Genomic DNA, 25372 nt, shown 5'->3' with positions numbered 1-25372 from the left:
GTTGCAGATGCAGTTGCCCTCACTACGGCCTGGAAAAAAAAATTGCATAATTTTTCATGGTATAGAACTAATGCTAGATGTAACATACATTGTACGTGGGAGATATGTATGAGTCCAGGGGCATGAAGATTTGACAATTTTGTAGAATGCCCATGGTTTATTATTTACCACTGTAGTACAGCCTGAACATCTGTACACAGTGAGAATACAATGCCTTATGTCCTCATTTTTTTGAAACATTGGTCATGTTACTTGAACTCTTGTGTAATGTTGCCCTGAGCAGGGTCTTTTTATAGCAGTGTCATCATGTCAGGTGTCCTGTTGATTCTTGATGTCATAATTACTGCAATCCAGAAAAAAACAGGAAGGTTGTTTACAATGCTGTTGGTTTGAGACAGATTCTCACAATCCCATGGTGTGGCTGAATAAAGGGGAGATTATCATCGTATGATATGGATGTAGTGGAACCTCAAAAGCTGTTTGCCCTTCACTCCCTGCAAATATCCTCCATCATTTCTCTCTTCTTGAGGTCAAAATCTCCTGAGTTTGCGAATTCTTTCAAGTGAAAGCTAGAAAGAGCACTGTTGCATTAAAGAAACAATTGTGTTGCCACAAAATATATTAACAATTTGTATACAGCACTGGCCTGTTGTAACAAAGTCCTCAGAACCGGCATTTTCTTTCTTCATTGTATTGAAGTTTTCGTTGTAAACCAAATAACTAAACAATAAAAAACATGAAGCGGATGATGTTGTGATCTGAATTTTTGCTTTGTTGTAACCGGAATTTTGTTAAAGTCGTGTAACGGGAGTGCACTGTATCTCTGGGGTTGGGATTGGGAGAGGGATTGGGAAGGGATGGCTTCTGTGGTAGAAAAGTCATCTACATGTAATACTCCGAGCAGCATAGCTTACATCTTCTGGAAGTAGGCAGGATATTGGTGCTAAATTAGATAACAGCTTCTCACTGGAAGTAAAAACACCTACACCTAACCTCGTGGCATCACGTACTCACATGTACACATGTAGTACCAGCAGCAGATGTAGGAAGGTTCGAAGAGGAGGAGGAAGAGGAGGAGGGTTTCGTTGAAAAGAGTGCCTCCTATGCTTTTCAACCAGTTGTTCCATTCACGCACATTTGGAAAGAATTGATGCGATGTAGGATATGGAATTGCTAGCTGATATGTAGCCTGGATGTATTGTTGCTTTGTTATTGCTAGAAAGAGGAATATGTAGGTGTACTCTGTAACATTCTTTATTTCTTTCTTCCAGCTACCATCTAGACAAAAGCATCGTAGATCAGCTTTGCCGTATTAGGTGACCTATAAATGCCCTATCTCGTACAGTCAGGGTAACCCAGGCGAGACTTTCCAAAGCTTGACAGCTGATGTGCCACAATTTTTCGGTTGTTGTCTAACGAGGGTTGCTGTAAACAACCACCAAGGCCGGGGTTTTGTTAGATTTCCTTCAAGCGAGGAATTTGGGCTGTTTATATGAAATGTGATTGGAAAACTGTGAGCATTGGTTAGTCATGCTTAATTGACATAGTTGAGGACGGTATACAGGAAGCGAAAACAACAAAAAAGTATTTTCTACAAAGTAACAAAAATGGATGGTCTTTGATAAAGAGAAAGCGAAATGCAAAGTTGGCTACCGCAGTAAACATTCTTTGGCAGCTTTCCCACACCTACGGCAATTGTGTGCTAAGAGGGAAAGAGAATGGAAAAAGCCCACACCACACGCTCGGAAGAAACCGGTGCCTTATATATTGTATGTATTCATATTGTGTGCTATATTTGGTCATCATCGGTATGGCAGTCACATGGAGCTTACAATTCCATGCTTCCCAGACCACGACAACTGCTCATTACCTCTGTCAGATGTCTCCCCCCCACCCCTCGTTAATTGTCTTCTTGGCATGTCTGTTTTCCGAGGTTGCAGTTATCAGCTCACTGCTGGCGACTTTCAGGGAGTTTTTGGGCAGTTGATAAAAGTAGGGTAATATTAAAAGCTGTTTCGATTTTGGGGTTAGAATCATGTTTCTGAAATGCAAAAAAAAAAAAAAAAAAGGGTGATTGCAATATACATTTGAGCCAGAAATGCGTTTCTGTAGAGTTGATAAATGCAAAGCCGTTTTCAAACCTATTATAGCCCAGGCCTGCCCACTCCAACCACTGCCGAAGTTCTACACATCTCTGCTTCACAGGTTAAACTGTGCAGTGGAGCTGCAGAGTGACAACGCTTCCCAATCAACTCACGACAGACTTGACGTTTGCAAACATGTTTTGATAGTGGTTAGTGAAACCATTTCAAACGTTGGAAAGTTGATAAATGCAGCCTGAGACAGCCAATACAGACCATCCCACATTAGATCCCTGCCAGAACATTTAAACAACATATAACTCCTCCAAGAATGGCCAAGATATTAGGTCAGAGACATAGAGGGCAACCTAATCACTCATTGTAAGTGCTACAAAATTTGATGGAAATGGCAGTAATGAACTCCATCTTGTGGTTCATAAAAGTTGGGGTGCAAGGAGCACATAACTTGTCAAATTTGTATGTTGATTTGAGATGCAGTTGACAAAAATGGGGAGGGACTCCTCTCTGAAATATGCCAAATGTCACATTGTGTCAATATGTGACACAAAGATGTGCTCTTTCTTTTGGCTGTCTTTGACATTTTTGCCCTCTTTTTATGCCTTTGTGCTAAAATATGGTACTGTTCTTTTCCTTTTTGAAATGATCAGACACTATCCTGTTCTGAGATTAGACTATGAAATCTAATTGATGAATGGGTGCTATAATCTTAATCATGCAGCGCCACACTTTTTCCCTTGAGCACTGCACAACCTTTTTTCAGTCTTTTTCTTTCAGTCTTTATCATTACCCAAAAGAACATGTTTCGTATACTCTAGATAGCTTTTTTTCTGGAAATTGTGTGATACCCTGACCTTCCTAATCCCTCTTAGTTACATTGCAAAATCATATTCTTTATCATCATTATATTATTTTTTTCGAATTAAAAAGTCATTGATATTATGCAGCCAGAACTGTAGGGTCCAATACCATTTTTAATGCCAGTGCTATTCAATTGTCCCCCCCCCCCCAATACTTACATACACACACACAAACTCCCTACACACACACACACACACACACACACACACACACACATACACCACACCTCAGTCATGCAGATTGAAGATGATTTCCGTGACCAGATCTTCTCCTTGGTTGCAATCCCCAGTGCTGTCAGTAGATCTTCCACCCCCTCATCCTCTCCCAAGTTTGCGCTCCATCCCCGATGTCTCCGCATCCCTCGTAAAAGGAGAACAAAAAGAAAAAAAGAAGCTTGGCAGAGGAGGGTGTACTGATGTGGCTAATTACGGCGCACTGAAGTGTTGTCGCTTGTAATTAGGTGGCAGGGGAGAGCAGGCACCTGGAGACAGGGGGCACACCTTGTGCTGAGGCATCTCCATAAGCATGTGTGTGTGTGGGGGTGTTTTTTTTTTTTGGGGGGGGGGGGTGATGGGGATTCAGAGGATGTTGGAATGGGTAGGAGGGTTCTGTGGGTATCACCTGTATTGCCAAGCTTGGATATCTTTACCTGGTTAATTTTAAGTCAGAGATACAAATTTTATGGATATTCGTCAGGTATGGTTAGGCCTCTATGTGGGTTTGTTTGTTTGTTTGTTTTTTCCCCATTTTTTCTAGTAAAGGAATGGATATGACTCAGAGCATTTCTCTTTATCTTTGCTCAACCTCTGCTTCTTTTTTATGTTTTCCATGAAATTTCCTTGTAAAAGGGGGACAAGACTGTTTACAGCACTTGTCGTCTAAAATGTAGGCCCTAATTTCAAGAGGAAGGAGAGGACTTAAAGGAGGTAGATTGGACTATTTATCATACCAACAATTTCAGGTGTACAATAGAGACTCAGCTATGAGCATTTTACTTTAAAATGTTTCATAATGCAATCGGGATCAATAGTTTCCTTTTTAAGATTAAAAAGAAGAATTCACCAAATTGCTCTTTTTGCAATGAACATCCTGAAACCTTGGATCATTTGTTTGTCAATTGCTATAAAGTTAAACAGCTTTGGCATAATTTGATTTTTTTTATTTCAAAAGAAACTGGTATGAATGAGGATTTTTCATCATTTCATCTAATGTTTGGTATTGATGAGGAAACAAAACATAAGACATGTATCAATTTTGTGTTTTTATGTTTGAAGTATTTCATATAGGGGCCTATGTGTGCAAATTTCAAGATCGCCATCCAACTTTTGAGGCATTTCTGGTTTTTTGCAAAAATGAAACAAAATATTGAAAAGAAAATTGCAGAAAAGAAAGACAAATTACCGAACCATTTCAATAAATGGACAATCCAACTTAACCCTCCATAATGTTTGCTATTTTTTTTTTTAATTGTATGCCCGTTTTATGAGATGATTTATTGTAATATTTGATAATTTTATAAATAACACCCAATTCCCCACAAGATATTGACACCTAAAACTTCTGTATAATTAATATTCTGTATACTTAGCATGTGATATGTTGACCTTGCTGATATTGACTTTATGTGTACCTTTTGTAAATATTGTAAATATGTTGTTTACCTGTTGGTTTACATCCAATAAAAAGTAAAAAAAAGAAAAGAATGTAGGCCCTATCCCTTACTCGTCACATGCCATGTTCGCACGCCTGACTCAATGGACAGCGTGACAACTTCACATATTCTGCTTAAACGCACAAACCCGCCCAAACCGATCGATAAGTTGCCAAATGCCACAGTACAATGAAGCATTTTTCGCGATTCCGTTCCTCTCAATAGCTTGCATTATGGTAAATGACTAGCAAGTGGTGTTACCCTACTCAATTTGCGTGTAAATTACAAGTTTCTGTTTTTTTGTGTGCAAAAGTCATGCCTTTACAGTAATGTGGCTACTGGTCATTTGACAGAAAAAGACTCATAGATTTGTCATACAATTAATATGTCAAAGCAAAGCTTCGCATTTTCTCTACAACTCTGCTCACTACATGTCCAACTTAACAGAATAGATTTGAAAAACAGAATGTTTTCTCAAGGCATGACTACCCATTTGGTATCTCAGAATAATGTGGCATATAGGGAGTTTCCACCATGGCACATAAAGATTTAAAAAATAATAGCAGGTGCAGTGGGGGTGTTCATATATTATGCATATTTTAGTACCTTTGCAGCACAGTATGGGTACAAGGATTGGACTGACGCAACCATCACCTTTGACATTTTAATGTCATCATAGTGTAGTTGTGTATGTTGTTTTCTTCGTGTGTTGATTGGAAAAGGTGACAGAGAAAGGAGAAGAAAAAGAAATCCCCCAGGATGGATCAAATAAATCAAAGCCTCAAGGCAGTGGTTTGCATTTGTGTAAGTGGAGTTATGGGCAGTTCACCCACATAAATCTCTTGAATATGACCCCAGACTGCAACCAGTAGTTCATGCTTAGGGCAGGACTGTCTTGTGTTGGCAGTGGGCTAGTGGATTATTGGAAGGGAGGTACCCAATGAGGAAGGGAGCAGTCTTTAATAGGGCTTCAGAGAGTCTCAATGGAGGGGGTGCTTCTTGTCGTGATGTGTCCGTGTCTAGGCAGGTAGGAGGTTTGATGCATGGTGACAGAAAAGGCAACTTTTTCAAATTTTGCTGTGGCATCCTGTTCAGGATGAAAAAGTTATTCTTCAAAACTAGTAATGAGGTGCCTTGTTTAAGGATGAGAAGGTGACTCTTTGCTATCCACTATTAAAGGCACACGTTCCCGGTGGTTTAGTCAAATGCGTACGCGGGCGCATGGCGCAAGTTTCCTATAGAGACCTATGCTATCGACTCCTCTTTAGTGCTTACGCTGTGACCCAGAGTCCGAAGAAGTCCAATCCACTGTAGCCAGTGGTCCGATCACAGTTCGGCTCATGATTCGGCTGAGTGGGATGACAGCTTTAGCAAACTTCTTTTGTGATGTCATAAATAGCAAGCACATATCCACGCACCCTGGCATTACTGCAGACTGCTGATGCGCAGAGAAGACAACGAAGGCAACGTTACTTACCAACACCTACGCGCTTTACTCTTGATGACAGCTTAACTTCGGCAATCTTCGTATCAATGCTAATGGTGATCGGCAGTATTATCAAGAGCGCCCTCTACTCTAACAGGACTATGCGCCTTTAAAGTACTTTGTTCAGGACAAGAAAGTCATTTTGCAAAACTCACCACATACCTTGTTCAGGACAAAGAAGGTGACTCTTCAAAACTCATAGGTGCCTTGTTCAGGATGAGAAGTTGACTCCTCAAAACTCACATGGTGCCTTGTTCAGGATAAGAAGGTGACTCTTCAAGACTCACATGGTGCCTTGTTCAGGATAAAGAAGGTGACTCGTCAAGACTCACATGGTGCCTTGTTCAGGATAACAAGGTGACTCTTCAAGACTCACATGGTGCCTTGTTCAGGATAACAAGGCGACTCTTTAAACCTCGCATGGTACCAGGTAGGCCTACCTTGTTCAGGATAAGTTGTTTAGGACAAGAGGCTGACTCTTTACTACACATCAGGTGTCCCGCTCAGGACAAGAAAGCTCTGAAGCAAGAAGGCAGAGCTGCCAAATCTCCCTGATTCTACAGGAGTCTCCCTGAAAATGTCAAAATCTGTTCATGTCTAAATAAGAGAATATTAAAATCTCCCAGATTTGGGAATTACTTTCACCCATTGAAATGCATGTAACACACAGATATCTCCCTGATTGCTGTGTGTAATCTCCCTGATTTGGATGTGGGAATGTTGGCAGACCCGAGAAGGTGACATGTCAAAACTTATCTTAACATCTTTATAGGCTTTTATGACGATAATGTGAGGGGATGACTTCAATCAATGATGACCTAGTGCTTTCAGAGATGAATGAGGATGTAAGCCTACAACTTGTTTGTCACAAAATTTGTCATATTTTGTCTGTCTTCAGGTAAAGCATTGAAAGCCTATACCAGATGTCTGGTTCAGCTACTGACTCTAAAAGTGGGAATTTTCGCGGTGTTGAAATTTTCATGCATTTCGCGCAACCAGAAGCTAGCGCGAAAAGAAAAGCATGCGAATATTTTTGTGTGCCATATGTTCCAGTAGTTGATATCTTGATTCCATGGAACTAAAAACATGCGAAATTCTTCTTATCCGGCCAAGTGCGAAAAATTAGTCGCGCGAAAATATCCACTTTTACAGTACCTTTTTGTGGTTCAGGGAAGAATGAAATATAATGTAGATCTTCCCTTCTTTAGGGTATAATACTCTAAGTTCCAGCCATTAGTGTCTTCATCTTTTTATAATGAACATGTTCGTATTTAGTGACAGTGTAAGTGTAGATGCTGTACGAAGAGATAATTACATTGTAGCTGCATGTTATGTAATTAAGGTCAAGCTGTTGGGTGGGCATTGTATAACTTGGGTGAACTAGATGCCATGATGGAATGTGTAATATAATTATAAAACAAGAACTCCCCTTTATTGCCTGAGAAGGTACCATATTGTATTAAAGTATAAGTTCACCTGTACCTGTAGGATATATGTAGGCCTATGGATTGAGTGAATGCAACACCATTAGATCAGGTAGAACTTGATCAGTGAAAGTCTGATCATTGTACACATTATGTGACATCATAATCAAAGAACTGTGCAGTAGTCTCCTCACTCAGCTATGGCTTCACAGTAACTTCAAAAATCATAACTTTTGAATGGATTGTCTGATTTTCCTCACTCAATCCACATGTGTATTGAAGATGAACTTGTCCTTAACAAGGAGATTGGAGCTTGTTATAAAGCTGTTGGATTTATGACAAGAGCATTGTCTATGGAGAGCTCTGCATGTAGCACTCTTTAGACGTGACGCCGGAAGATCAACCATGGGAGCCAATCTAATAAGATATCCTTGAAAATAGTCCAGGTATACGCCACCCGATTTGCCTGCTGAGAGCCATTTACATGTAGTTAATTGTTTCAATTCAATCAGGCATCGCACTGGACTCCACAATCTATCTGTATCTTTCCTCACATGTCTTTTTTCTCTCCCTATCATCCTCCCTCACCTTTGAAGAGCTTTTCTGCTCCATGTTTACCTAGACTTGGATGAGTGCAGTTAAAAAAATTGAAAAAAACAACAACCTCAACCAGAAGTCGCATTATTGTACCACAACAAATGTTTTATATGCAACATACAATACATTGTATCAAATGTGTTGTCAAAAAGACAAGTGATTGTATCCATGTGCCAAATTCCAGTTTGTACCTGCAAAGTCATATGAATGGTGGGGTACTTTAAAAAGAAATGTCCATCTACAATTGTATGTGTACCGTCTATGTGCTTCTGAATTTTACAACAAGTGTAGGCCCTATACTGTAGTAGAAGTGAAGTGCAAAGACCCACAAACTCATTGCAGTCAAGGCCCCTGTAGCGTGATTTATCACTCACTATGGAACAAGTGGTCACATCCATGCTTGCCATTTAATAGTATTTGGAGGGCCTGACATTCAGACATCATAGAGATTAAGAGGTCATTGGTGGAACTTCCAAGTATCTGAACATGGTTTGCACTTGTTGCTGGTCTGTAAAATGTCCCCCTGAATCACTCTCATTGGGCTGATTTCTGTCCCTAGTGCCCTCTCTTTATGGCCCGACTTGCAACGTGTGACCGGGGGATCAGAGAAAGAAATGAATACCAGCAGGCAGACACAAAACATACAACCTTTGTACAAACTACCTAGCAGAGAGAGAGATGGCATATATGAGGAGAAATGAAACAAAATAATATCAAGTGAAAGAGAAGTTAACTGAGCAGAAAGGTTTGTCTGGACTGGAAGAGTTCAATGGCCTATTTGTCATAGCTGTCATCCATAGGACCGTTACCCAGTTTTGCAAATTACAGGCATAGTTGTAACTAGGCTGAACAAGTTGCCGACATCTGAAAAGATGAAGTTCCAAGGCTACCACCGGTCTTCTCTCACCTTCCCCTATCTCCATCCCTATCTCCCACCCCTTTTTGACTTCTATCCCTATCATCCATCCCCACCCTCTTCATCCCCCATCACTAGTACCCAATTCCCAAACCACTTCCTTTCCTTTCCGCCCTGTTTCCTTTGACCCTACCTCTCATCCACCCCTCTCTTCCACACTGTCTTCCATCCCTCTCCTCCACCTGTCTCCTCCACCCCTCTCCTCCACCCCTTTCCTTCATCTCTCTTTTCTACCCCTCTTCCACCCCTCTCTTCTTCTATCCCTCTCCCACTCTTCCCTTCCATCCCTCTCGTCCACACCTCTCTTTCCAACGGTCTCCTCCACCCCTTTCTTCCAACCACCTCCTCCACCCCTTTCCTCCACCCATCTCTTCCACACCTCTGTTCTGCCCTGTCTTCCACCCCTCTCCTCTACCCCTCCATTCCAACCATTTCCTCCAACTTTCTCTCCTAACTATCTCCTCCATCCTCTCTTCCCACCATTTCTTCCACTCCTCTCTTCCACCCCTCTCCTCCACCGTTCTCCTCCACCCCTCTCCTCCACCGTTCTCCTCCACCCATCTCCACCACTCCTCTCCTCCACCCAATCTTCCACCCTTTTCACCCCTCTTCCACCCCTCTTCTACCCCTTTTTTCCACCCTTCTCCACCCCTCTCCTCTCCCCCTCTTCTAAACCATTCTCTCACCCCTTCTCTTCTGTCCTCTTCCACCCCTCTCCTCCGTGTGTCTCTTCTATCCTTCTTCCACCCATCTCCTCTGCCCCTCTGCTCCACCCCTCTCCCACTCCTCTCTTCCACCCGTCTCTTCCGCCCCTCTCTTCCACCCGTCTCTTCCACCCCTCTCTTCCACCCCTCTCTTCCACCCCTCTCTTCCACCCCTCTCTTCCACCCTTCTCTTCCACCCTTCTCCTCCACCCTGTCCCTCTCTTCTCCCTCCCGTCTCCCCCTTCTCCTTCACCCCTCTTCTTCACCCCTCTCCCCAATCACATGATGAGCACAGAACAGAAGTTACCCATGCAGAACTGCTGATCTGCATTCAGTGAAACATTAGTGCTGTGATCTTTGGTCACACAAACTCTCACAAACACATGGGATCCAGGGGGTTGCTATGGAAACTTGCTGTCACGTAGGAGCGGGATGGTACTTTTTACATCTTGGTTGGTCCTCTGCGGAATAACGTTCAAGGCAGAGGCGAGAAAAGGCATCAGAATGTTGTGATAGGGTGACATTTGAAATGCAAGTATATGTGAAATATGCATAATGCCTGTCCCCTATGTGCACTGAATGTTTGATAGGTACACATTGTGTGTTTGACGCATGCAAATGATGTACAGAGACACAATAGTGTGTCATACTTTCTGTGCAAACAAATATTGTGGTCTGACCATACTGTTGTCAGCCATGGATTCCTCAAGTTTTATATTTCCATCAAGACCATTTCATTCTGGATGTATGTACCTGTCTCTGACATGTGATTATGAGAAAATACTGTTTATGTTGCTTTATGACATTTATCTTGATGGGATGTTCCTCATTTATCCTACATGAGTTATTCAGTATAGATCTTGTATGCAATGTAAGGATTTTTGTTCACATGAAATACAGTTTTCAAGAGAAATCATGAAAACCAAAGGGGAGGGAGAAGAAAATGTGTGATGTACGTGTACAAGATGTATATGACATCTTTTATATAATAGTCTGCATGGCTATTTCCTGACATCTCTCACACTCTCAATTTTGTCCTTTTCCCCTTTATCTTCATCTGTCTGTCCCACTACTCAATGTCCTCATCCCCTCTTCTAGACCAATTCATCCGATAAACCACGGTCACGCAGGGGCAGTCGTGATGAGCTTAACAGTGCCTTCTCCCGCTTTGGCCGCGACTCTGCGCGCCAGTCGCTGTCCAGCGCCCATCCGAGCATGAACAAGTGGACGGACGCCCAGCAGAAAGCTGAAAACAATGTGAGTGTGATATAAACACTAATAACTGACTTATAGGGATTATGGAAGAATGAAAGGGGGGAGGGGAGGGCTAATGAAGAGACATCCCCTGAAAGATACTCTTACTATAGTGTTAGATTGAGACTGGTAAAACAACTTTGTATTTACAGTGTCGTGTGCTTATGACACTTTTTGGAATTAGCACAAATGTCATTGACTTCACATTTTTTCTTGCAAGTGATATGAATTTTCTCCGTGCTTCTGCTTAACAAAAGAGAAGCAATGAATTACAAGAGATATTATGTTATCGCACATATAATCCGCTCCCTGTCCCATCCCCTCTGACAGCAGACTCCTTTAGACTATTAAATACAAAAATAAAAAAACTCATGTTTTATTCCACTTTTCCTAATTGAGAATCACACTTGTGTATTAGAATCTCAAATGTTTGTAGCAGAGTTGTTTCTGATTTCTTAATCTGTGCATTCTCTTTCAATACATGTTACTAGGTAGGTACTTGGTAGACCAAAACATCAAAAACAACTCATCTAGAAACATTAAAGATGGTCTAATTTTTGTGAAAACTTTTGTGGATGTGCTCCTTTGATTTCTACAATTTCAGTCTTAACGTCAAGGTGCAAAATATTGCCCTACAGGGGATGTACATTTGTATGTACTACCAGTAATCATGGAAGCACTCTCTTCCGGAAAATATGATTCATCACTACAGCCATGTTGTAAGGTGATAGTTTTGAAGGGACGCAAATGGTTCTGGATATGCTGGTGTGTGGTGCATCACATAGATTCTTTCTTTGATGCATGTAGTCCTGAAAAAGACCTACTCCTTTGCCCACTGTGCTTAGATCTAACGTGACCTCTCCTTTCCTCGTATGTCTTGTCCAAAACAGGTCAACGCAGAGCGAGGCCCCGACGTCGTGACTGAGGGCGAGATGGATGCAGACATCGATGACATCGTGCTGACCAACGACGGCACTCCGCTGGGGGTCCACATCATCAGCAAGATCGAGCATGGGGACGGGAGGTGAGAGGGCATCCAATTGAGTTTTTAAAATCGCAAAGTGGGCGAAATGCCATTTCTAAACATTTTAAAGTACAATAGCTCATCATCAAATAGAGTAAAAGCTTCCAGTGATACCTCACTTGGTACGTTGACTTGTAACTACCCAAAAATATGAAATTTTTTCCTGTATCTTCTTATGACGTGATGGGAGAATCTTTCCCTTTTTCCTGAAGCAATGTAGGGTAAACCAAAACAAAAGCTTCAGTATTCACACAGTTAGGAATCTATCATTTCTTTATCTCCCCCTCCTCAGTGATGATCAGAGTAAGTGCAGACATGCTCAGACAACTGTCATTGACAAATCATACAACAGGCATGCTGCCTTTTTTTCTTCCGATGTGTTAAGGCTAAAGGACGTTTGCTACCTGTTTGGGTTTGAGAGAGACTTTAAAAAAGAGCAAGAATTGAAGTAAAAGGGGGGGGGGGGGAGACAAAACAGGGGTCAAACTGTCTGAGCTCGACATGTGAGAAATGAAGTAAGCCATCAAGTACACCTGTCCAAATGCTATGGCCTGGAGTGGTTAGCCTTTTTCAAGCAAACATGGATTTTGGGCTTCTGATATCCAAAAGGAAAACTATTGCATGAAAGGAAAAGGTTGGCTTGAGAGGCACGAGGCAAAATTCTTTGAAGTGCTCATATCATATTAGCATTTATTGTCATCATACACATTTTCTTTAAAAATTTATAGTTAATAATTCAAGTTTTTTATTCAAAACTATTAGACATTGGGAACATTGATTGTAATGCTTCTTTTAGGGTTTTATCTATTCCTTTTGGGCAGTGGCTTACAAACTAATCTGGAACCTGTGTGCCATAATTAGATGTGAGCTGATACGTAGTGATAGTGGTAGTGATTTTGAGTGTAGAGTACATTAGAATTTGCATAGTAGATGATTGATAGCTAGTCGTGTACAAGAAGTACAGTTTTGTACTTGAGCTGGAGGTACAACTCTGTAAGCTTTATAAATACAGCTGAAAGTAACAAAGTTTAACATGAGAGCCGGGGTAGCTATTGATAACTTTAAAGGTTTGCAGAAGTTCTCATTGATGCGAGTGGAAAGGCATGTTGCTGAAAATGCTTTCAAAAAGAGTTGAATAAGGCTAGCATGATAGTTTGTCTCCTGATGAAGCAGCTGACCTCACAAGGTTGTCTGGGTGTGAGCCCTGCATGTCCCACTTTAGTCCCACCAAAATACATCATGGAGCTGATTGAAAGTACCCGTCGATCACTGCCAAAGCACATTGTTTTCCACTGTGGCAGGATGACATCACTTGCAATGTTGGTGTGCAAACACAGACAGACAAACATACATACAAACATACAACATCACATTCACTGTTTGTATGATATGACTTGCCATTGTTTCATTCGTATGCTTTATTTTGAATGCCCCAAAGTTGTAGGCCTATTTTGTTTTGATGCTGTCTGCAACTTCATGCCAGAAATTACAACAGGCCCCGGGCACAAAGAACAATGAAGTAATGAAACAATCAGCTGGTGTATACATGTGTGTAGACTCAACATACATTGACCGAAATCAAGTGTAACCTTTGTGGAAAATATACATACAATGTAGGTATATCAGACTCATAGCTTGGAGGGTGCCTGTTTTCCGCACTGCTCCACCGTTGACAGACATGTCTTGGTGGCATGTGCTGGCATCCTTTATCTGAAGGCAAGTTCATGAGCTCAAGGACACAAATATACATCCCGACATAGACACAAACACACATAGATGTAGACCGACGCAGATTTAAAGCACAGCGACAAATACCCACAAGAGTAATTTGATCACCGTTACAGAACCCTGCAATTATTTTACGCATAACACTGTATATAATAAACTTTTCCATCGCACCGCCCCCCCCCCCCTTTTCTCCCAGTGCCTTTGGAATTGTAGTTCACCAGATCGAGGCCGGAGGAAGAGCCGCCAGGGATGGACGTCTGAGGCCCGGTGACTACATCATCCAGATCAACGGTTCCGACATCTCCCTCCACACATTCAACAGGTGAGGAACCCCTTTTACCACCCCCCCCCCCCCCCCCCCCCCCCCTTGAGAAAAAGGTTGTTTTAATACCCTGAGTGTGATGCTTTTGGCAAAGTCCACTGGATGTGTACGAAGCAAGTGCTGTCTTACCTAATTCTGCAGAAGGCTTGCTGACAAATTAACTCTTTATGCGCCATGGTGTAAATCCCGTTATTGTCACATTATTCTAAGACAGCAACATGATATGTAGTTATGTTTGTTGAAATCATTCTTGTTTTCAAATCTATGTAACTTTTATAGATTTTTGTTACACTGGACATATCTTGGCCAACGTTGCAGAGAAAAGCTTTGCTTTGATGTAAATTGTATGATACATGTAAATCTATGATTTGTTTTTCGGTCAAATGACAACTAGGTAGATTATTGTAGAGGCATGACTTTTGCACACAAAACAATGACAGAAACTGAAAATTGACTCGCAAATCCATTACACCACATGACGCAATGAAGCCAATCACTACATAAAATGCTAGCTACATGTGACAGGAACGAAATTGCAAGAAATGCTTTTGATGTAATGTGACATTTTGTGATTTATCAATCAGTTTGGGTGGGTTTGTGTGTTTGAACAGAATATGCGAACTTGGCATGCCATCAACTGAATCAACGTGTGAACGTGGCACATAAAGAGTTCATTATTTCTTCAAGGCCTTACAAGAAAATGTGAAATCTTCCTGGTTTGGGAATTATCTTTGCCCACTGAGATGCATGTAAAATACATCTCACAGGTCCCTCTTTGGAACCATGCTGACTTTGATGTGTATCACATGTACTTGCATGTTGTGTCGCTGATCTGGAAAGTGTATGCCAAAGAGGAATGCATCAGGTTTTTTGTTCGTTTTTTGTTTTTCTATGGAATAGTTACAGGCCATATATTGGTTCATGTTCCCATATATTGGTTCGTCTTCATGCCATTTTCTGGAGTTGAATGGAAGGTAATGACGCGAGGTAATGTGTTCCAGACTTCTGTGAATATTTTTCATTTCTTTTACATACAGTATATGGCAAATTTGCAGCTCTCTTATTGGAACAAACACATCAAGTAATGTGATACCCAAAAGTGTGCACCATGTCAATATTCACAACACACATTTTTCAGCTGGCCTTTGCCTACCTTTGTCACATCAGCTGAATGTTCAATATTGACCGAATCCAGTGTGTAAAAACAAACGTGAAGCAAAACAGATGTGAAAACAAGAATTGTAGGGCCTGTGGTTTAAAATATTGACTGTTTGTCTGCGTAGATTGCACGGTACTGCTGAAATCAGCATTCTCAGTAGGTAATGTTTAACTCTCATTGGTATGGCTTTGTGCACAGAGCGCAAGAGATGCTGAGAGAAGCCATGCGTAACCCCACCGTAAAGCTGACGGTGCAGCGGGAGCGGAATGCCCTGTCCTCCGACGCGATCCTCCCGACCTCGGCTGCCACGACGGCGACATCGCCCCGCGAGAACGGCCACCTGGAAATCACCATTCCCGGCAAGTCGCCGAACGGGAAGGTCCCTCCCACCATTCCGGTCCGCTCGCCGACGACAGCGCTCTCTTCCCCGCCGGCCACGTCGGGAGACAAGACGCCTAGCAAGAAACTCATCGCGCCGACGAGTGCCCGGAGAATAGGCAGGAAGCTCTACATCCAGCTGATGAAAGGTGAGACACTCAACATTTTTGAAACTAGCGTGAAAATAAAAGTGCGGGAATATTCTTGCTTGTAATATGTAATGTTTTACTGTATATGCCATAAATTTCACGAGTCTAATTTTTGCGAATCGGGCAACTTCATGACTGGTTGAATTCACACAAGTGTGGCGGCGTACGGTACTGAACGGAAAGATAAGGCATGCATGTGACATTCTTGTCGGAATCAGAGTTAATATTTTCGCATGTTTTTATATTTGCAAATAGTACCCGACTCCCAAAAATCACACAAAAAAAGAAAAACTCACGAGTATACGGTGAATACAGTATCTCTTTGATTCCATGGAATCAAAAGCACATGAAATTCATTTCACCTGTCTGAGCATGAAAACAAGTAGGTTTACAGGGGGACCATTGAATTGTAGTCTTTGTTATGATAGTGGCAACATGTACTCATGTTTCTTTTGGATAGCTTACAGTATGCCAACTCATAGTGCAAGGATGAAATGTCTAGTATCACAGCATACACTCAGTTTTCCCCCATTTATTCCAAAGCATCTGTGCAAGCAGTCAGAATGCCCGATCACCACATTTCATGAGAGTCTACGGTCCGAGAGATAGTTCTAGGTTGCACAGTCTGTGGGAGACAAGCGAGGGCATCTTGTGGCGATGATGATCGAGGAAGAGATTATATGCAAAGCTTTCTTTCTCATTTACTTCACCATGCAAAACCTTCAAGCAAGGCATAATCTTGTGACTTTCTTACTCCAAATATTTTGTGGATAGATTGCTATTTGTTTGTGAATGAAGGGATTTCCCACAAAACAATAGCAATTACACAGGACTCAACAAAGCAGAGAGCAGTTATTATGACCCAAGGTTACACAATTCCTATATCCATGAGCGCTGATGCACGGCAGGTAACGAATAGTCATGTGTCTGCACCTCCAGTACTACACATTGGTCATAAGGCAGACAAAAAATGAAACACACACCATAGTATGATCAGTGGTACCATTCATAAATCTCAGCTTTTCATCCAATGGTGCGCAAATGTCATGGTTGTATCAATAGTAACATCCCGTTTGTCTGTCAAATAACTGTATCCTGGTGTCGAGTGGAGGTTAGCTTCCTCTTTCGGTCTCAATTTCTTGTGGTCATCGATCCTGATGGCTTCGCAGAGTTGAACAAGAATAGAAATGCTTTACACAAGAAAGCAAATAAAATGAAAGGGGAACTAAACCCTGTCCATCTCCTTGCACTTGATTAGAATTTGCGACTTTATAGGGACTCATTTGATGGTCCCCATCCCAAATTGGCCATCGTGTAAGATAGAGATACTTTGGTTGAATAGTACAACAGTCCCACATGAAGGCCATTTAGATGGGGGATTGTGCAATTACGTGATACCATCTCAGTCACAGCGAGTTTCAGTGGAGTAGGCACATGAGTGTGATTAATTGATTTGTGAAGAGGGAGCGATGAGAGTTATGGGGTTTTCCAAAAGAAAAGAAGAATCATGCAACACTTTTATGATAAAACAAACCATTACGCAATCACCTTCCTTAATGGCCACCTGTCCGTAATGATCACTTTTTCGCCTCCCGTGGGTGGTAGCTACAGGTCGTCTAGACAGGTTTGACTACGTGTATATGTACAAATTATATACCCTATGTACAGTGTATATGTGTGTGTGTACTGTACACGCCAAATAGTGCACAAGGTTTTTACTCTCGCGATTTCGCAAGTCAGGTGCTATGCGCAAAATTAAAGAAACACAAAAATATTGACTCTAATCCCGACATGAATTTGACATACACTTATACAATTCTCCATTTGTACTGCACTCCACGACCGCGAATTTAACCACTCACAAAGTTGTCGCGAAGTCCTAATTCGCCAAAAATTAGACTGGCTAAATAATGTGGCGTATACAGTATATTACTACATTCTAAGGTAATGTCACACGAACACCCTCTTGAAAGTACTCATGATAAAATGACACTGGGCCTGATGAACATGTGGTTGATATTTTTAGGGCCTGATATTTAGATAAATTCAAATTGTTTTGTTTATATCTGTGTGGATGCTTTAAAGCCAATATTTAGTCAGTGAAATATCAATTATGATATAGTACTAAATAAACAGTATGAAATAGTAAAAAGTGCCAAGATACAGGTAGTGAGCTTGATCAAATTTTTGCCTCATAATGCAGTCATTGAAAAACAAAAAGAAAAAAACAGAAACAGAGCTGTACTGCCTAAGGACCATAGCTGCACATTTAGAAAAGAGAAAATGATGTTTCAGGATCGTAAAAACTCCACACTGGCACACATGCATTCCTATGGCCTTGACAGCTTACTCACAGACGCCCACAATTTATCACTTGGGGTGATGTCCTTGAGTTAATAGTAAATGACCCTCGTGACCAGTCGTGATGTGATAGGCCTGTCTCTGGTTTTCATGGGCCCTTGACAATGGCGTATCATATCATATCGTGAGAAAATAAAAAAGAAGAAGAAAAATAAACAAGAGCAGAAAAATGGGTGTCCCAGTGGGCATGGGCTGTGTGTGATATAGACCTGTTCTAAATGCATGTGACAGGAGTTGATATCCGGGAGGATTGTCATGTCAGTGGTGTGTGTGTGTGTGTGTGTGTGTGTGTGTGTGTGTGCGTGTGAGTGAGTGTGTGTGTAACTGTTAGAGATTGTGCTCGCGTGGGTTGTGAAAATATGTGGCGTAGATTTCGAACCCGTGCAGTTCGCTGCTCGAGAAATTGAGTTGTGTCGCATTGGTGGGGTAGGGAAATAGGTGGTTGACTTTTGGGTGATTCGTGCAGGTTTGTTGGGGCGTAGTTTTTGATGGGGTTTTATGACACAAGCAATTATGATGAGCTGAACATAAAATGAATTCAAGAAGTAGAGAGAGAGAGAAAGTGTGATGAACAGAGAAACAGAGGCAGAGATGCAGAAATTAAGTACATACCCTCTTAGTTTGACTTCTCGAATTCTTGAATGATGGTGATTTTAATGTTTGGATGATGATAGTGATATAGATGGTTTTGATTGGGATGATGACGACAGTCATAATGATAGTGATGATGATGATTGTGATATGGGATAGATGATGATGATGGTGATGATGATGAGGATGATAATGATGGTTGTAATGGCAATGGTGAGGATGATGATGGTGGTGGTGGTTGTCGTGATGTGGAAATGATGATAATGATGTTGAGAATGATGATAATGTTAATGAAGGTGATGCCAATGATGCTGATATGGGGATGATGGTATTGAAATAACAATAACAACAGTGTTTATGTGTTCACCCCAGGGGGTACTGGAGGCAGTGATTTCTTTCTATCTCGTATGTTCACCAAACATGAGTGCAGCATTTGTAAAATGTGAGATAGAACTCACTCTCATTTGACAGTGTAAAAGAAACCTCCTCTTGCCGGTACCGATATATATAAATTTTGTTGTGTATAAGCTTTGTTGTTTGTATGTTTTTATATGGATTCCAGCAGCCTATTTTGGTTTGCTGCAGAACAAAAGGATATCAGATTTCAAAAGCTGTTGTGATGACATGACCATTAATCAAGCGTGACATATTTACAGGGTAAGCCATTATTGTAGTTCATGATGGACATAAATTTATGTTTGGGACCCTCCACAGTGCTATGCAGATGAAGAGGAAAATATTTATCGATTCTCAACATATTCTCATATTTTGAAGACTTTTTTTTTATCTGTACTTATTTTTTTTTCTTGTGTATGTTTGTGTGTGTATCTGTTTGCACTGCTTTTATGTCATCCATGACTTACATTATTGTAATTATTTATCTTTGTGTGTTTATAGGTCCCCAAGGATTAGGGTTCAGCGTCACATCACGGGATAACCCCACCGGGGGTAAGAACCCCATCTTCATCAAGAACATCATGCCCAAGGGGGCCGCTATCTCCGACGGCAGGCTCAAGCCAGGGGACCGACTGATGGAGGTGTGTCTATTTGGCCTCTTAAATCTTGACATATTTTTTTGTTCCATTTTTCTTGTGATTGATGAATGAAAAGTGCACCTTCCCTCGTTGTAACCATGATTTTTTTTTCCTGACAAATAATATTATTTAAAAAGCCTGTATACCTCCTCTACGAGCTGGTAGTGTGATCTATCAATAGACTGAAAAAATGTTAATGATTCTGCTCATATTTCCTGAACATCCGTGTACTCATATGACATCACAAATTGTTGTGTTGAGTTCCAACCTGGACAAGGCGATCGATGCAATCCACAACTTTCACATACGTAGACTGATTTTCCTCAGACTTTCACTGAATATCTCGCTAGTTTGTCTGTGTTCACTGCATCCACAGACAGGTTGGACAAACATATACCCATTGGGAAATAAAGTTTGTGCTAATGCTTTGTTATTTTTTGTACATATATTCATTTACCTATTTGTCTTTCTGTCTATATATCTCCCTCTATATACAATGTATCTTCCTTCCCATCTCTCTCTCTCTCTTTCTATCTATCTATTATTTACCAATCTATCCATTTATATATCATCTATTTATCAATCTATTTGATATCTACATCTGTATGCACACCTGTGTTTTCTGAAAATCTTGTTTGTAGGTGAATGGCATTGAGATGACAGGAAAGAGCCAGAGCGAAGCCGTGTCCATTCTGCGCAGCGTGAAACTAGGGGGTGTGGTCAACCTGGTCGTCTCCCGACAGGATTCGCCTGTCAAGATGGTTCCAAGACAACTGGTAAATCTCCCGTCATTAGACTCTGAGTTTGCAATAAAATGGAGAGAAAAAAGTGATAGAAGGGATCATGACATATTTGTGACCTTTGTATTGTCAATTGTACTGGCAAACCTGCCGTAACTTTTTGAGACTTTTGGAATTACCCCTCCAGGGAAAATCAGCATAATTGATATATTGTAGTTTGACTTTATTTTTGCTGAAAATATAAAGTAAAGGTGAACCTGATTATTATTATTTTTTTTGCATTGTTTTGAGGTAGCCATACCTCATATTTTTAAGTATTCATATTCATGAAGTAATAGTATCACAAATAATGAGACAAATTGAACATAAAGCTGTCGTGAATCCAAGTTCCTTGCAGGGCATGTATCAGTTGGTATCTGTAATCCATTTGCTGGTTTACCTATTTCACATTTAAGTTCCATTGTACGTAGAAAGTGAAATCTTGTGGAAAAACATATGAAGCAGCGTGATTCCTCCTTTCATCCAAAAACAGGGTCACATTTATTATGCGTTTGCAAATGATACCTGTCATTTGTTGTTCTGTAAAGCTTTTCGATTAGTGTCCCCTGATTTTAATATCTGTTTTTTTTTATTATATTAACCCAGCCCGAGGAAACAGCAGTGGAGGAACAGATATCCAATGTCAATCGCACCGTGCTGACCTTTGACATACCCCTGAATGACACGGGGTCGGCGGGTCTCGGGGTCAGCGTCAAGGGCAAGAGCGGGGCCACGGAGGACCAGGAGACGCGTGACCTCGGAATCTTCATCAAATCGGTGATCCACGGCGGAGCAGCCTCAAAGGTAGCTCAGCAAATTTTTACAGCAAGAATTGTGAAAATGTGTTGTATTTTCATTTTAAGGTCTGGTGTTCTTTAATTTCAGATTTGCTGCAATCTTGACACACCCTCTAGGTCTCCACCAATGGTATTATATAGCTGATAGTTAGTATAGTATCAGACTTAGCCGATGTCATTTTGAATGAAATCATCCCATGCATTTGTCCTTAAAAATACTTATCTGAAAATCACTTTTTTTGTTTCAGGATGGTCGCTTGCGCCCGAACGATCAGCTACTTTGCATCAACGACACTTCGCTTGCCAACATGTCAAACAGTGAGGCCATGGAGACGCTGCGCTTGGCCATGTCGCACGAAAAATCACCGCGATCCACCATCTCCCTGGTCATCGCACGTCGGAACGACCAGGACGGTGGGGGCGGGCATACCAACAACCTCAGCAAGCCCACTGTGAGTCCATCGGCCGATCGCAACGTGGACAGCGGCCTCATGTCCCCCTCGCCGGTCGGCAAGAACGACGCCGGCTTCTCGGTGGGCGTGGTGTCGAACAGGATGTCGGAGGGACAGTTCGAGGGGCACGACCTACAGAACGGCGGTGTGCCACGCGGCAACGAGATCGTGGTGCGGGCATCCGTCGAACCGCAGGCCGCGTCCTCGCGAGCCTCTCCCGGCGCCAAGGTGACCTATCCTGGGGACGACGAGGAACACTTGTACACCAGAGACCGCAGGTCGTCTGGCGGTCAAACACTGCCCTCTGGAGGGGAGGAGATGGTTATGATGGCTGATTCACAGGTGAGGGACTGTGGAGACACGTGTGGAAAAAGTCGCACTTGTGATTTAACATCATGATGTCGTGGCCTCATGATTTTGATACAATGATCTTATGAAACACCAGAGAAGTGGAAACATAGTAATAATGATGATTCTAATATTAATGATAAACCACATTTCTATAGGGCATGTCACCACAGATGTAGTCCCTTTGCACTTTGTAAGTAGAGAAAAGAACAAAAGAGGATCTGGAGAAATCCTGTGATTAAATTGTGAATGAATTCAATTTTTTAAAATTACAGTAACAATCAACATTTGATATTGATATGATACGATTCTACACAGGTATGGTAATGCAAACTCTACTTTGTTTGTACTGACGATACATGAAATACGTAAAAACATATCGTTTCAGGTGTTCCAGGAATGAAGAACACAAAGACAAATTGCAAGGGACTTTTCTCATATCATAAAATATCAATATTTGAAGAAGCAAGTGATATTTTCATTCCTCTCTTTTATGTAGAAAAGGCTGAAGAAAAGAGTCCAGAAACAAAGTTTTCCAGTAATATTTTATGTGCTCTTCCTTTCTTCCCCTCCGGCGTCCAGACCCGTCTCAGTCACCCACCCACCAGTCCAGGGGGCCCTGTATCCCACCTCTCCATCCACGGCTCCCCCTCCGCCAGGGCTCCATCACCACCCCAGTGGCTCCTTGATTGGGAAAAGAATGCACAGGATGGGTGAGTGTTGGATCACATTTCTTTACTGTGTATGCAGAGATGCCAACCAATATTTAGTACGATAAACAGAGTGAAATACGATATCACCTCTTGAGAGTACATGTATGCCTTTTCATCTTTCGAACAAAGAAAAAAATGAAGCCAATATGAACTGCAGAAAACCGCTTCATCGCATAGAAAGATGTAACACTAAATTCCTGCAACTCGTACAAAAACTTTGAATGACGAGCCCAAATGGGCGGGAAATATGCGGATGCTTTACATTTTTCTCATCGATGTTGATGAAGTAGCACCATTTTACTTGCCCTTCCTTACCAGGGAAACAGTTTTACTGACATTATACCGGCCCAGCGCCCATGGGCTAGTAGTCGTGTCAAGATTTCATGAAAAGCTGATTTTCCTCTAAAAAATCGGATTTTTTAGGGGATTCCATCTGTTTCGCCACGTCAAAAAGTTGGCATCTCTGTGTATGACGTAGATAATGATTCAAAGAGAGATGTTATATATCTGGTGTGTTGAGGGAACAATAGCATTTGCAATGAAAGGAAAAGAAAAATGATTATAAGAAATATATGAAGAGTTTGATTGCAAAATGGGTTTAAGCCTCTTGTAACATTTTGAAATAATTCCCTCATGAGATGGAGCAAAACAAATCCTTTCCAATTATACCTCACTTGTTACATAACAAGGAATATTCCTGAAGTTATGACCAAAAATATCTCACATTTTTCTATTATTTTCCTTTTTTTAGCAGCTTTATTTTGCAAAAATAGACAAATACACTGTAGGTGAATGAATAGAAAAATGTAATTTTAGCACGCTGAGATTTTTTATATGAGAGCTGGTGCATGTACGACCTTCAATCAGGTCCTCACGGGTTATTGACCATATGGCCTGAGTGATAAGATGTGCACGGCTTGAACAGACTTTCAATCTGTGTGCTTTCCTACATGATAGGGAACTGAGTCCTCTTCCAGACGCTGACAAGCAGTTTGACCGTGACAGCTACGCCAGGGCAAGCTTCTCGGAGAGGAGGCAGGGTGGGTCGCTGGATGCCAAACAGGTGATTTCATTTCTCCTTTATTGCTTAATTTTCATCAATGTTGCCGTCATCCGCCATGCTGTGTAATGGTCGGGGGGGGGGGGGGGGATCGGAGGGGAGGGGATGGTGTTGGTGGATCAAGACCTTTAAACTCTTCTTTGGATAGAACACTTATTGGGTACTATAGGAAAACAAAATCGAAAAAAAAAAATGAATTACTTTACAGAAGAGTTATTCCTTTAATTTTTTTTTTTTCATTGTTGAACAATTATTGGGCATGGGTAGGGATACTTGTAGGTCTAAGATAGTTTTGAAACTCAGTATATTTGAAAACTGGAAAGCTGTGAAATCAGAACAGGCAGTGAAGTGCATGGCAAAATCGTTTTGCCTCTGCCGAGAAAGAAAAAGTAGAGAAAGCAAAACAGAAGAAAGCAGAATCCCAAGAGAATAACTGAAAAAAAAATGTACTGCACCACACCAATCATTGGCTTTAGGAAAAAAGAAAACCTACATTATTTTCTCGCTCTTTCTTTTGGTTTTTTGGCTTTACGTTGTTGGTTTTTTGTTTTTATTTTTGTCTCTACAGACATTTCAACTGAAAGTTACGTGTAGTGTGCAGTATGACCAGCTGATGAATTCAGTGTGCAGTCATTTGATTTAAAAAAAAAGAAAAGAAGGGAATAGTTTTCATCAGATTAACCCTCAGTGGATGCTCATCCTGAAAATCCAAGTGCCATTGCTAGACATACAAACATATTCTGCACAGGACCGAAAAAGATAATATTGTGAAAGAGGAAGTAGATATTTCTCCACCCATGGTGCTGGTTGTCAAATTTGCATCATGTAATCCCATAAAGCACTGGAACCAGAAACTGCGCTGAGTTTTGTTTGTTTGTTTGCTGTTTTTAATCTGTCTCTCTGGTTTTGCTCCGCAGATGGCATGGTACAAGAAGACGAGGGGAGAGCCAACACCAAAGAAGCAAGCCACCGACGTATCGCAGAAAGGTAACTCACAGGGGGAAATCCCTCCCCACAACCCTACCCCCAGCATTTCTCCAAACTCACTGGACCGAGTCTCGTCTTGATTGATATTGTCCCTCTTTGTGTTTCTATATCAGTGTTTGCGATGGAAGTGAACCATACACCAAGACATCAAGGCCCAAACATGAAGGTGGTTTAAATCTAGACCCTGGTTTAAATTTAGACCATGGACTAAATTAAGCATGAAATAGTCATACCATTGATATGCACATATCAACATGCGTTTGTTACTGGACGTCTATTGGTGTACGCAATCTGTCAATCGTATTTGCGCAGGAGAAATTTGTATAAACTGTGGCTCAAATTTAAACCACCTTCGTGAATGCGGCCTTAAAGTCCTGCTATGATTGTGCTCAGAGTTCATCATGCCGTACTACGACTTGTTACTCGAGCTGTGCTAGATCGTGTGATTGTTAGTGTAAACCTGTATTGGTTTCATTGTCACATCAGCCTATTATTAGC

At 41.4% G+C, this 25372-nt stretch overlaps 1 protein-coding gene across 1 annotated transcript in view; it reads left to right on the top strand.

Annotated features, from left to right (window-relative positions):
- Positions 1-25372, top strand: part of LOC139737029 (partitioning defective 3 homolog) — a 100589-nt gene that overhangs the window by 64073 nt on the left and 11144 nt on the right. Inside the window, exons 5-15 of the mRNA XM_071647708.1 lie at positions 10837-10995; positions 11883-12016; positions 13941-14066; positions 15424-15752; positions 19602-19741; positions 20380-20514; positions 21124-21321; positions 21563-22108; positions 22697-22827; positions 23785-23890; positions 24805-24874. Coding sequence (XP_071503809.1) covers positions 10837-10995; positions 11883-12016; positions 13941-14066; positions 15424-15752; positions 19602-19741; positions 20380-20514; positions 21124-21321; positions 21563-22108; positions 22697-22827; positions 23785-23890; positions 24805-24874 — 2074 coding nt within the window. The remainder of the gene's footprint in view (positions 1-10836; positions 10996-11882; positions 12017-13940; positions 14067-15423; positions 15753-19601; positions 19742-20379; positions 20515-21123; positions 21322-21562; positions 22109-22696; positions 22828-23784; positions 23891-24804; positions 24875-25372) is intronic.

Source organism: Diadema antillarum, unplaced genomic scaffold (genome assembly GCF_040938485.1).
Source record: "Diadema antillarum isolate AM-2024a unplaced genomic scaffold, OU_Dant_1.0 seq00000676_RagTag, whole genome shotgun sequence".
In the NCBI taxonomy this organism is placed as follows: domain Eukaryota; kingdom Metazoa; phylum Echinodermata; class Echinoidea; order Diadematoida; family Diadematidae; genus Diadema; species Diadema antillarum.
This window is presented reverse-complemented; position numbering and strand designations above follow the sequence as displayed.